This window comes from Neopsephotus bourkii, unplaced genomic scaffold (genome assembly GCF_033783945.1).
Source record: "Neopsephotus bourkii isolate Nb327-2 ecotype Australia unplaced genomic scaffold, CSIRO-AGI_Nbou_v1 NB_1542, whole genome shotgun sequence".
Lineage (NCBI taxonomy): Eukaryota > Metazoa > Chordata > Aves > Psittaciformes > Psittacidae > Neopsephotus > Neopsephotus bourkii.
Genome location: NW_026902018.1, coordinates 7427973 through 7440868, shown reverse-complemented (window position 1 = coordinate 7440868; position 12896 = coordinate 7427973). Strand labels below are relative to the sequence as shown.

The 12896-nt window shown below is 45.4% G+C and overlaps 1 protein-coding gene across 1 annotated transcript in view; it reads left to right on the top strand.

Annotated features, from left to right (window-relative positions):
* The first annotated feature begins 66 nt into the window (after nucleotides 1-66).
* Nucleotides 67-12896, top strand: part of ZNRF3 (zinc and ring finger 3) — a 77778-nt gene continuing 64948 nt past the window's right edge. Inside the window, exon 1 of the mRNA XM_061370890.1 lies at nucleotides 67-738. Coding sequence (XP_061226874.1) covers nucleotides 301-738 — 438 coding nt within the window. The 5' untranslated portion in view covers nucleotides 67-300. The remainder of the gene's footprint in view (nucleotides 739-12896) is intronic.

Here is a 12896-nt window from a genome sequence, read left to right as displayed (position 1 = left end):
CCGGAGGGAAGGGCCCCGGCGACCGCAGGTCCCGGGGGTGCACCCCAGACCGTGCCGAGCGCACCCAGACCGGCCCTGCAGGCCCGGCCGCATGGGAGGCGGGCTCCCGGCGGGGCCTTCCGGAGCGCGGGGCCGCGCGAAGCTCCACCGGCCGCTCTCGGGCCCCCGGCCCCGCGGCCGCTGCTCGGGCCGGCCGGGCTCGGCGGCGCCCCGCGCCGGGTGTGCGCCGAGGGAGGGCCGCGCGGGTCAGCGGCGCGCGGGGGGCGGGGATAACCCCGCGGTGTCCGTCACGTGGAGCAGATGAAAGGGAAGCGGCTTGGCAGGGCGGAGAGGAGCCGCGGCGAGGGGCGGCGGGTGCGGGGCAGGCGGCGGCCAGGAGCGGGGCGCGGCGAGGCGGCGCTGCTGCTGCTAGTGCCATGGGGCGCTGAACCGCCCGGGACCCCGGCCCCGGAGCTGGAGCCGCTCGGGAGCGATGTGCGGCGGCGGGGCGCCGCTCCCCCCGGCCGCGCGATGAGGGGCTGCGGGGCCGGCGCGGGCTTGGCCGTGCCGCCGCCGCTGCTGCTCGGGCTGCTGCTGGCCGCGGCGCCGGGCGCGGCGCTGGGAAAGGAGACGGCGTTTGTGGAAGTGGTGCTTTTCGAGTCCAGCCCCAGCGGCGACTACACCACCTACACCACGGGGCTGCAGGGCCGCTTCTCCCGCGCGGGGGCCACGCTGAGCGCCGAGGGCGAGATCGTGCAGGTGAGTGAGCAGCGCGGCCGGGGGGCGCCGCCGGCCCCAAGATGGCTTCGCGGGCCCTTCACCTGGCGGCACAAAGCCCGCGCCGGGCCCCGCGCCCCACGTGCGCAGCGCGGCCTGGGGGCGCCGCGGCAGCGGTGACAGATGCACGGCCGCGCACAAAGGCCACGGGGCGCCCGGGCCTCACCTTGTGGGGCCGGAGCGGAGCCCCGCGGGCCCTGCGCTCGCCCCGTTTGACAGCCGGGCGCGGGTCTGAGCCGTGGGGCTGCGCTCCGCACGCGCCCTCGCACCTCCGCCGGGCGCGGTGCCTGCGCGGCGGGGCGGGGCCAGGGCCCGCTGCGTGGGGCAGCGCCGGTGCCGCGGGTCCTCATCTCACCGCGCAGCCGCCGCCGTCGTGCGGGTCGCGATGCGTGCTCGGAGCTGTCCTGGGGGCTCTTGCACAACGCGGAGGTTCTCGTAGCGCTGCGCTCGGCTTTCCCAGCAGAGAAAGAACTGTTGTACGTATCGGAACGCGGCGGTCCCGTGCTGTGCTCGGGGCTCCCGCAACACTTATCTGGAGCCTGCACAAGCGCTTGTAACTGGTGGCTTTATTTCCCTCCCTTTTGGCTAAGTAAAGAAAAATGACTTAAATGGTGTCTTAATAAGTTTAACTGTTAAGCAGTGGCCAATGGCAGTCCTTATTTCTCATTAACAGTTGTATAGTTTGTTTGCTTGTGCTCCATGTATGTGCATACATAAATATATAAATGTTTAAAATAAAAAGTGACCTGGTGGCAAGTAGGCTCTTAAAACATCTAGGAAAGTTCTACAAGTACAAATACCTTACTACCCAGATAGCTTTTATTCTGTTGTTCCTTTGAGTAAAGCATACTGCTGTTGAGTGCTTGTTAGTTCAAGAGAGTTTTGGCTGAGGGATTTCTTACAAAAGTTCTCTTGCAGTTGTGAGCACAAGCTGCTGATACGAGGGGTTGTATTTCTCTTTCAGAGAAAAGAGGGATGCGCCAATTCATTTGTATTTCTGACGTTTTTTACATGGTTGTGTCGGTAGGGCCTGACACATTGTATAACCTCCTGGTGTGTCATCAGACAGTATGTGTGAGACCCGCTGTGTCTGAAGGGGGACAGCAAGAAACTGAAGTTTCTTTTCTTGCCAGGTGTTAGTGTCGGAACAGGGGCCACTTCCTGAGGCCACAATTTCCCTAAGGCTGCAAGTGGAAGTGTAGAAAAAAGCTGCTGATTTTTTAAGGCTCAGATTTGCAAATCTTGGACCAGATGTATGTAAAGAGCTCCTGTAGGCCTCATCATGCACAACATTGACTGTCTGCTTCCTCTTGATGTTTGAATAGGCAGCCCCCTAAATGGGAAAGGCTATCGTGGAGACCAAATGATGTGGCAAATCTTGTAGTCACTTATCACTCAAAGGCCATTTTGCTCATTTATCTGTGCATACAATAGATAACATACACCATGAACGGGCTGCTGGTTTGTTTTTTTTTTCCCCATAGCCATGATGTCTGTTAAGTTCTTGTCAGAGGAGAGAATATGGCAGATACTTATCCAGAGCAGCTAGACCGAATGCTGTCAGTCACGTTTTCACTGCTGAGATTTTAGATTTCTTGTCAGTGCCATACTTCCCACGTCTCCTGAAAGTGAGTTTTCGCAGTGTTGTCTCCCCTCCATATTTCAGCCAGGCTGTATATTTGTGAAACTGTCTAAATTTGCTGTTCTGGATCATCATTTAGAGCTCAGGGTGAGATTTAGAAGAGCAGCATGAAACTAAGGCAACTAAGAACCTGTTCAGCAGTAGTTATTGGTGTGTCAGTTGGGGATGTAAGCTCTATTTGGCCACAACCACTCAGTGCACACAGCTCTGCCAAGAGTAAGGTGCCTTTTTCTTTAAAATGAAATATGAAAATTCTAGACAATCAGACACATTAAATAATCATATGTTAAAGAATGGATCAAAGGAATTGTGGTTTTGGGACTACACAAAGGCTTACTTTTGTTTATGTTAATAGCATCAATTACTCATTGGGGGATTGAAAGTCTGAACAAAAGTCTTGAAAGTCTGAACAAAAAATCCCCCCCACCAAACAACAACCCAAACCTCTTAAGAAACAATGGGCTTTCAGCACATTTTTAATAGGTCTTATATTCACTCCTGAACTGATTATCAGTCAGATTTGTATCCAGTAGTGGTATAGGTGATATATAGTGGTATAGTAGTTGCTATTATGTTGTTTCTTATGTTACTGTGAACAAGTCTTATTAGGGTCAAGTGTCTACAACATCTTCAGAGATTAAATGTTCATACATCTTCTTTCATGTGGCCACAGTTTGTATTCAGCAAACTCATCCTTGGGTTGCTGTGTCAGCTGGTCCTTAAAATGTTTGGAGTGTCTAACCATCCTGGTGGTATCTGGCACACTGAAAGATTACGTGTTTCTTGGAGCAATATCCTGGCCTTTAATATGGTTGAGATTGGAAATTGAAAATGTTTGATTAGAGAGTGATTGTGGAAACAAGACTGCTGAAACTTCTAAAATTGTATTTTGTTTTAAAACAAATTATGACTGATAAACTCACTGTGTTTGAAATGTCTTGTAGCAGTCAGGTCAAAAGCTCAGATTAGTTCCCTGTCAAAGCAGGTGCTACATGGCCACACACTTGCAGTGATAGGACAGTAAGCATCACTGATATGACTAGCAGTGGCTTTTTTTGCTCAGAGTGGGATTATGTTTCTTAATTCTACTTGCAGTTGGCAAAATTCCTTTCCAGTTGCCTGTTCTTGATAGCTAAGGTGTGGAGTGTGAAGTGCTGTGATTTGTATGAAGTTGTGGTGGTGGTGGAACTGCTCAGGTGAGTTGCTGGAGTAGAGGATCAAATATGATGTTTGATTAAAATTGCATTAAAAACTAACATATCAAAACTTCAAATGATACACATCCATCATTGCCAGTCCTCTCTTTTAGACTTTCTTTTTGTTACTCCTGCCTTAGATACACTGCTAAACAGAGCAGCATGGGTGGGTTACCAATATGTACAGTTTTAAAGAGAAGCAGCACGGAGGAAAGATTTAGGAATACTATGCCTGGGTTTTCTTGTGTGATAAGCGTTTGGGTTTTGGTTGATTTGTTTCTGCTTGGAAGCCTCAGCAAGGTAAGAGTGGCCTTTCTGTAGCATTGAGCTGGAGTGATGTGTAGATCATGTAATAATTTCTGGTTGCATGCATTTTTTGTGCTCAAAAGGTAACAGCTTGGGGAGAGCAAGCATAACTCGTTGCTTTAAGCTCCAGGAAGAAAACAGTGGGACATTTCCCAGCTTCTGGCACTGCAGTTCCTTCTAGCAGTGTTGTGCTCATCTTTTCTCTTGGAGAAGATGGAGAAGCTTAGAACTGGAGTGCAAGACCACATGCATGTGTATTCATTCCTTCTGGCTCCCTCCCACCCCATATTTACTTGAATAGCTTTGAACCTTTCCTCTGTTTTCTCAAAAAGTGAAAGCTGATAAAGGCTAAACATCTGTCAAGTGTTGCTTTCTGAAGTGTTGGCAGTGTTTTTAGCGGCATTGAAAGCAGTGACTTGAAATAACTGTCCAGACATATAGATGTCTGGCAACGATCAGAGGAGGCTGAGTCAAAGCAATGTTTGTGTCCTTTCAGAATGGAAACCAAAAATGTGTATTTTTGTGGTTGGGTTTTTTTTTGGTGAGTTGTAAACAGGCAGGTTAAGTTTCTTCATGCTTGAGTGGAGTGCCTGAAGGCCATTCAAATTAAGGAAGTGGAATTATTTGTGGCTTTGAGTCACTGTCTTGCTGAATGTTTTCTTTGCTAGTTATCCTCTTAGAACATGAAGCCACCTGTGATTGGGTTTGTGTTAGTTTCCATACCTTAACTGTAAAGCTGTGGCTTATGGTGGTGATCCTGAGGACAGCAGGAGTAATGCATTCTTCCGGAAAAACTGACTTCCTGGTACCAGTTCTTAGGGGTTCAGATTTGCTTTGTCATCCTGTTCTTGGAGTTGATCTGCCATTGGAACACGACACTTCCATTCTGATAGAAAACAAAGATCTAATGCCCTGTGGATGCTGATAACAGGATGAGGAGAAGCGCTTTTCAGCATTTGCTGTTTCTCTGTTTTGGTACAAAGACGGAAGACCTTGCACACAGTTGTTGTGCCTGGTGTAAGAAGTGGGTCTAGGTTATAGGTTCTGTCCTCTCTGATCTTCAGTCTTGGATGTTATGAACAGATGCTCACAACTGAAAAATGTTGTCCGGCAAGTGAGAATAATCATCTCTGAAATGTCCATTTTCAGCTGTTGAATCTAAGCACTGTCCTGCTTGGCCCTCTCATCTGGACTTGTATCAGCCAGACCTGTGTCTCCCATCATCATTCTGAAGGCCTGCTGGAAGTTAAGGAGTTTGTGTTAAATAGGTGACAAGGCTGAATCCTGGATGGCAAAGGCTTAATTGCTGCTGTCTTAGGAAGAAAAAAGAACCAACTAATCAACCAGCCAAATCTGATTTTTCACAGTGCTTGTTTCCTGCTTTAATATATTTATTTTAAAGTTATTATTTATTTCTTATGATAACAGCAAGTCACTGAGAGCTTCTTTCCGGCTATAACAGCATCATCTACCGTTATGTAGTCAGAGCAGTGGGTAATGTCTGTTCTCTCTGTTTTGCTACTTTGTGGATCAGAAACCTTAATCTAAGGTTCAGGGTTTCTTTTATATATATATAAATATATATATATATATAATATTTTTTTGGCTATCATTGTATTGGCTTGAGTATCCAGATGGTGGGAACAAGACTCTTCTAAAACTGTAGCCTTGGAATGTAGACTCTTCTAAAACTGTAGCATGGAATAGCAAAATGTTTTACAGGTTCTGTTTGTGCATTTTCCAAGGTCTCAGTTCTTTAAAGCGTATGTGCAGGTTTTGAACCTGAACTGGAGGTTTTGGTTAGTTTGGGATTTGTCAGAGCTCGTGACCCCTCTGTACAGGAGAGAGGTGAGAGGTGGAAAACAGATGAAAACCGCAGGTTTCATCCTCTGGGCAGCAGGCTCCTCCTGTGTCGTTGCTGCTGTGTACCCTGCCTGGTGTCAACTGCATCACTGCTTGTTCTGCAGTACTTCCTGACAGAAGGCTAAAGATTGCCCATACTGGGGGCAGCCCTGGCGGTGTTGGGGCAGGGGCTGGGATCCCTGTGCCGTTGGGCCTGTTGGGTTTGTGGTGCTTTGGAATGCAGGTGTTTTTCATGGCAGGGCAGCAGGTGACTGCAGGTGTGCCAGAGAAGGCCAAGATGATAAAGGAGGCATAATCCACACTTAAGAGACTGTTGAGCCGAAGACTTGCACAGTTACTGTACCTGAGCAACCTTTGCGGAGTACATAATGCACAGGCAGCTTGTTTGCAGCAGAGGTATTGTCCTGGGGTTAATCTCAGATTAATCCATCTGTTTCCCAGTTTTCATCCATCCCTCTTACTTTATATTAATTCTCCAGTATTGCAATATCTGATACTGCAGTATCCAAGGTGTCCCTTAGGACAGTGGTGAAAGGACTTCATAACTCCAGTGGTAGCTACCGTTGTTGTGTGATGTCTACTTGTGGCTGCTTTGAGAGTCTTGCACTCGTGCCATCCTGTTAAGGTGCCCTGCAGCACTGTAAGAGAATTTAAGGGAGGTACGTGTCAGACTGTGGCAAAGAAGAAACACCTGGCTGCATAAGCCTTCTGCAAGAGCATCTCTCCCCTTTGGATGGGCAGTTTCATGTTGTCTTTCCTATCTTCTGGGGAACAAAAGCACCTTATGAAACTAGTTACTGTAAACCTGCAATTGTCATGGAATTTTATGGGGTAATAAATTGTATTTACGCAGTTAAAGCTTTAGACTGTTACGATACATTATAATGTATTAATGGAAAGTTAAGGGCGTCTGTGCAAACTGTTTCTAAATGAGTCTGAGGCAATAATAAATGTTTCTGGGCATCACTGCAAGGGAGAGGGCTGTTCGAAAGATAAGGTACCAAATTCAGTGGTGAGTTACTGGTTTTGGAGGAAGCTCCAATGTCTGGTGTTAGCACAGAATTGCAGCAATACCAGAATCCTTGTCAGCATGCAAGACTGAAACACAGTCCTACAAGGAGAAGATTGGAGGCACAATATAAAAAATGAGGTTATAGATGTCGAATTATGGAGGAGAAGGTACAATGGAAAGAGAAAAAAAATGCTAATGTGACCTATTTAGAGGAATAAGAATAAAGTAGGTTAAGAAAGTAAATAGAAGCAGAAAGCCTGCAGCACTGGGTCTTTTACTTAGGACAGTCAGTGCACTTTCTGTTCATTTCTAAGTGAAGGCAGGGAATCAAGTGAGGAAAAGATAGTTTGTGGGAGTTCAGGTAACCTTTCTGTGTAGTCCATAAGTTTAATCAAATCTTCACACAGATGTTTAATGTCTGTACTCTTGAAAACCTTGCCATTGCTGGCAGGATACTGCCCACTTCCTTTTCTGTGTAGTCCTATTGCTTCTCTGGGAGGTGGAACTAGGGAAAAATCCCAGAGAGGAGTGGCCCTCAAAAATTGTTAAACATGGAGCCATTTGGAGAACTTTTTCATTCATATATATGTTTATGTTGAGACTGGATCTATGTGACTATAATGGTTTTATACAATTACAGCCTGCTTCATAGTGTTAGCAGCACTTGTGGCCAGCCATGACCCATGGATAGAACTGGCACTTGGCTTTCCCTAAGCGCTCCAGTGGTGGCTGTGATTATGGGACAAGGTAACTTCACTTTAATTGCTTTGCCTATAAGGCCTTCTGAAATGACTCCAGGTGTGGAGGCCATGATTTGGTGTGCCATAACTTGGTGAGAAAGAAACATAGGCAGCTTTGCTGCAGGCAGATCTTATAGGAAAGTCTTGAGTAGTTGTATAAAACCATTGATTAGCATACCTAGTAATTTTCTTCCAGTTTATACCATCTTGTGGTGGAGCATGTATTTAAAAATGCTCCTTTTTTATTTATTTTTTTATTACAGTCTTCTAGTCCTTGTTTTGGAATTTCAAAGTGAGGCCCTTCTGTACCAGAATAGCTTTCACAAACATAGGTTTTCAAAGTGAATTCATTCAAGGGGCCAGCATCTTACTGGTTAAGGAAAGGTAAGATCTGAAGGCAGTGATCTGCTCTGTGTTCTACCCAGTTGTGTAAGTGGCACATGTGTTTGCATTAATACACTTAGTATAGTAGAAGTGCTCAATTTAGGAAGTGTTAAACATTAACTTGTACATACTATCTCTTATTCTGGGCATCTGCACTTCAGTATTCAAATGTGGTCAGACCAGGGATTGTGGTGCCTATATATGAAAACAGAATGAATGCAAGTTGAATGGTTGGCCTTATTTCTCGTGTTTCCTGGCTTGAAGGGGGAGCCCTTCACATTAAAGGAGATTGGCAAAGGAGAAGAGATTGTTTTTAAACAAAGCAGTGTTTTGAAATTGTTACAACAGCAACAGAAGATTCGTGTAAAAAATAATGATGGTTTTTTCTGCATTTTTGTCACTGCTTGACACTTGGGCCAGAGGTGAACAGGAGAGTGTGATCTTGCACGGCACATACCCTGTCGGTGGAGCTGTGCTTGTGTTAGCACTGAGTAGAAGTGCTGAGGAGAGCAGGGTTCTGGTGGCTCGGGGTGTCCTCTTCACAGTGACAAATTGCTTTCGTTCAGATTTTTAAATTTCCTTTTCCTGCTGCTTTAAAAGGCTTTTGTTGTCGCACTTGGCTTTAAGATGAAAAACCAGTTTACAAAGATTGATCAGGTGCCTGTTATGTTCCAGACCCAAGTATACACTTAAATATCTAGCTTAGTATATGCAGACTCTCTAGGCTTCCCTGACCCATGTTACTGTGTGTATTAATGTAAGGATTTCAGTTGTTTTCTGAAGCTGCTGGCCAGCTTAAGTTTTCTGTTGGTTTTCTTAAGCTATTTTATTATTTTCATCATTTTCAGCAGGAAAGCAAGCTGAAGAGTCAGTGTGGAGGTGACTAGCCTGACAAAGAACAAAGGGGTATATTTTAGAGTTGCAGTCCTGGTCTGAGTACAAGTGCTGTACAGGCGTGCATGTTGCAAGTACATGCCTCCTACTGTGAATTTACTGCATGTGCTTGGTAAGCAACTTTCAAATGCTTCTGATTTTAGTGTTTGAAAAATTGCTTTTAATTTGGGAAAGAGCCTAGTTTGTGCCAAGATCTGTTTTCCTACTTTGATGCTTTTGATGTTTGCCTGCTTTAAGAAATAAACCAACAAAACCAACAATAAAAAGTGTAGTAAGTGTGGGTGGGAAAAATCCTTCTCCTTTTTTTCCTTTATCCAGTCTGGGCCCCTCACGAGCAGAAGAAACTAACCAAGCTTTCCATTGATTTCACCTTTTGGAACTGAAAGTTTCCAGCCTTAAACAATCCACTTTGATTAAGGCAAGTGGATTTGGAGGGCTGACTTGGAGTTGTAGAAGGTATTCTGTTCATTTTTATACATGGAGGCTCAGTTCTGAAACTCTGGAGTTCATGAGGAGGAGCCTTTTTTAAAAAAGGCTGTGTTGTTTTGGTTTTGGGTTTTTTTGGTGGGTTTTTTGTGTGTGTGTGGTGTTTTTATTTATTTATTATTATTATTATTATTTCCACCACCTGCAGATTCTGCCCTTAAAGACCCATAAACTATTTATTGTTTCAGCTTGGCTAAATGGTGGCACTTGCAGTTAAGCATTGATAGGTTTTACCTTCATAACAACAGCAATAATACCCATATCTTGTACATAAAACACCAATATTGTATATATACCCATATATAGCATGCTAGACAGAACACTAATGCTGTCTGTTATTGTCGCACTGAAGTTTTACTTGTCCTTGCTGGCTTTGGAGATAAGGGCAGATGTTAAGCTGTGCAGTGTAGCAGTTGCTGCTCTTAAACACACTGGGATTCCTTCTGATGCAGGCTCTAAAGAGTATGTATGCTATAACAGGAGAAAGTATTGGTTCCCACTCCAGTGTGTTTTACAAGGCTCCAGCAAACTTTCTCAAACCTTTTCTCTATTTAGAAGCCCTCTAGAGCCGATACTGTCTTGCATACTGTGAGGATAAAGGGGAGATGAGCACTGTATGGCCTGGATGCCAAGCTGGCAGATGTCCTGAATGATGCATAGCAAGACATGAACCTGTGAAACAGAGCCAAAAGATGCTACTGAGTTGTGTATTTAATAGGAGCCAAAAGCTGGAGACCTCTTTTTGCTTAAAGGCAAGGCATCCCCAGTCTGCTAGCTGGCAGGGTTTTGCCTCTTTAAAAGATGCTATCTTTTGCATCCCAAAATTCCATCTGAGGAAAAGACATTGTGGACCAGGGAATGCAAAAGAACTCCCAAGGTGTGATCCTACTTGGGTTTTTGCTGTTTTACTTGAGGAAGCTGTGCTGCCAGAGTTCCTCCTCCTCACCCACTTCTGTAACTGTCAGTGATAAACTTTGTAAGCTTTGATACAGGGAATTTATGGAGATTTTCCTATGGTGAAATAACAGGGTTGCAGATTGGGATCAATTTCTCAACCATGTGTATTTTGTTTACATTAAATTGGCATCAGGAAGTGATGGCAAATATCCTCAAGTAACAGAAATCAGACAAGTGATCTGGTCTCCTTTGTCTACCCCTGTTGTTATCTTCAGGCAACTATGGGAAGATGAAGATTTGATACCTCTCGGGACAGCATCAGTGTTAAACGTAGATCCGTGATGTGGAATAGTCAGCCAAAATGTGTGTACACATATATGTGTGTGATGCATGCAGTATGATTAAAGTTACGCTAAGATGAAACCAACAAAATATTTTCTGTTCCTGAAGACTGTGTAAGCATTTGTTTCAGGGGCTTGGATAGGAACATTCCTGGAGCCTGGAGCTATCCCAGCTGTGGAAAGAGTATGGGAAGAAACTGTCCCTGTCAGTAAAAGGGCTGAAGTGTCCTGAAAGAGTTAAGCTGTAATTAGCTCACTCCTAAGGTATTTAATATCCTCATTAAACCCAACTGCTGCTTTGCGTTTTGTTTTCTTCTTATGGCAAATAAAATTTCTTGAAGAGCTGAGCCTCTGCCTCTCGGATCAGAGGCTCACATGTTGAAGCTGGCAGCGCCAGAGGCTAGTTCCTATCTGTGTGACAGCATTTTTAATTTAACAGGACCAGCTTTGATGTTCTTGAATATTTATGGGCAGCTTCAGATCACTCCAGTATGTATTCTTTTTAACTGGAGCAGCAGTTCCTCCTCGCACAACAAAATTTCTTTCCCTCTGTTTGTTCTTGGGTCCGTTTTGGATTTGCAGTCATCAGTGCAGTTTTATGTTAATGAAACAGAGTCCTAGAATCACAGAATAGTTAGGGCTGGAAAGGACCTTAAGATCATCCAGTTCCAACCCCCCTGCCATGGGCAGGGACACCTCACACGAAACCATCTCACCTACGGCTCTGTCCAACCTGGCCTTGAGCACTGCCAGGGATGGAGTATTCACAACTTCCCCGGGCAACCCATTCCAGTGCCTCAACACCTAACAGTAAAGAACTTCTTCCTTATATCCAGTCTAAACTTCCCCTGTTTAAGTTTCAACCCGTTACCCCATGTCCTATCACTACAGTCCCTAATGAAGAGTCTCTCCCCAGCATTCCTATAGGTCCCCTTCAGATACTGGAAGGCTGCTATGAGGTCTTCACTCAGCCTTCTCTTCTCCAGGCTGAAGAGCCCCAACTTTCTCAGCCTATCTTCATGCGGGAGGTGCTCCAGTCCCCTGATCATCCTTGTGGCCTCCTCTGGACTTGTTCCAGCAGTTCCATGTCCTTTTTATGTTGAGGACACCAGAACTGTACACAGTACTCCAAGTGAATACTGTTTGTGGGAGGCACCACTTGATTTTCCTTCCAGTTTCTGCAGCTGGGGTAGTCCAGTTACTGCATCTTAGCTCCTTGTTTGAGCCTTGTTGCAGACACTTGCACCGTAGAAGAGAGTGATGCAGTGGAATAGGGTTGAACAACGTGCCCATGTGGTGCCTTGCCTCTGCCTGTGGGAGCTCACTGTGCCTGCAGTGGGTCCAACCTGAGGTCTGCTCTGCTTGGAGCTGATGTGGACCCCCTCAGGAGGACATAGACATGTCTCCCCGGTACCATAGAGAGTGAGCAGGTTATAGTCACGATTTGTGGTGTAAAGAGGAACTGAAAACTTGAGGTCAGGCTCACAGTGGGAGCTGATCAGAAATGACAGAAACAAGTTTCAGTTGGAATTTGCCATTTTATTAAAATGAATTGTTCCCACTGGGTGGTTTGACCTGCACAAAGCCGACCAAATTTGGGCAGGAATCTTAAAAACAGATACCTGATGAGGGGAAGAAGATACCTGATGGGTCAGCAGTCAGCCAAGTTATTAACCTCCTCTCAACTTGCTTTGCCTCAGCAGCTTGCTGGCTACCTTATTGTTGATGTTCTGTTTCAGACAGACATTCTCATGGCCAACTGAGAGATCAAAGCTGTGGGTTTTTTCCCAGAACTTTTCCATGTTGATGCTGATAGTTCAGGCAGATTTCTGTGTCCTGCTCTGCTGTGCTTCATTTTTGTTGCAAAGTTCTGTATGCTTCATGTTACTGATGATCTTCTGGTTGGAATTACTTTCTTGTGGGCTTGTTTGGGACTCTGTTATCAATGTAGGAGATTTTTTGTGTATTAATTGGAATGGTTTCACTTTGTAAAAAAGTTTGTCTTTCAGTAATGATAATTTATTTTAATGCATGGCCTAAAGTGGTCTGTAGGTTTGGACATTCCTGCTATAGATGCATTTCTTTGTTGGTACAGCCTTTTCTAGTTCAGCAAGTGAAATCGTGTCACTGCCTACATGGCTAAGTAGTGCTGGAAAGCAACCGCAGGAGGAAAGTGCTTGATTGTGTGTTTGAGGTAAATAGTTTGCTCAAGGAGTAAGGCTTTTCTTGCTATGGAAGTTCAGCAGCATAACTTACTAATGTAGCAGTAAGGGTTTCTAAATATGCCAGTAAACAGAACTTTACCAACATAAAAAGGCAGCGAAAGATCCTGATAATGCTTGTTCGAGAAGAAAACAATAATCTGCCAGTGGCATCTAA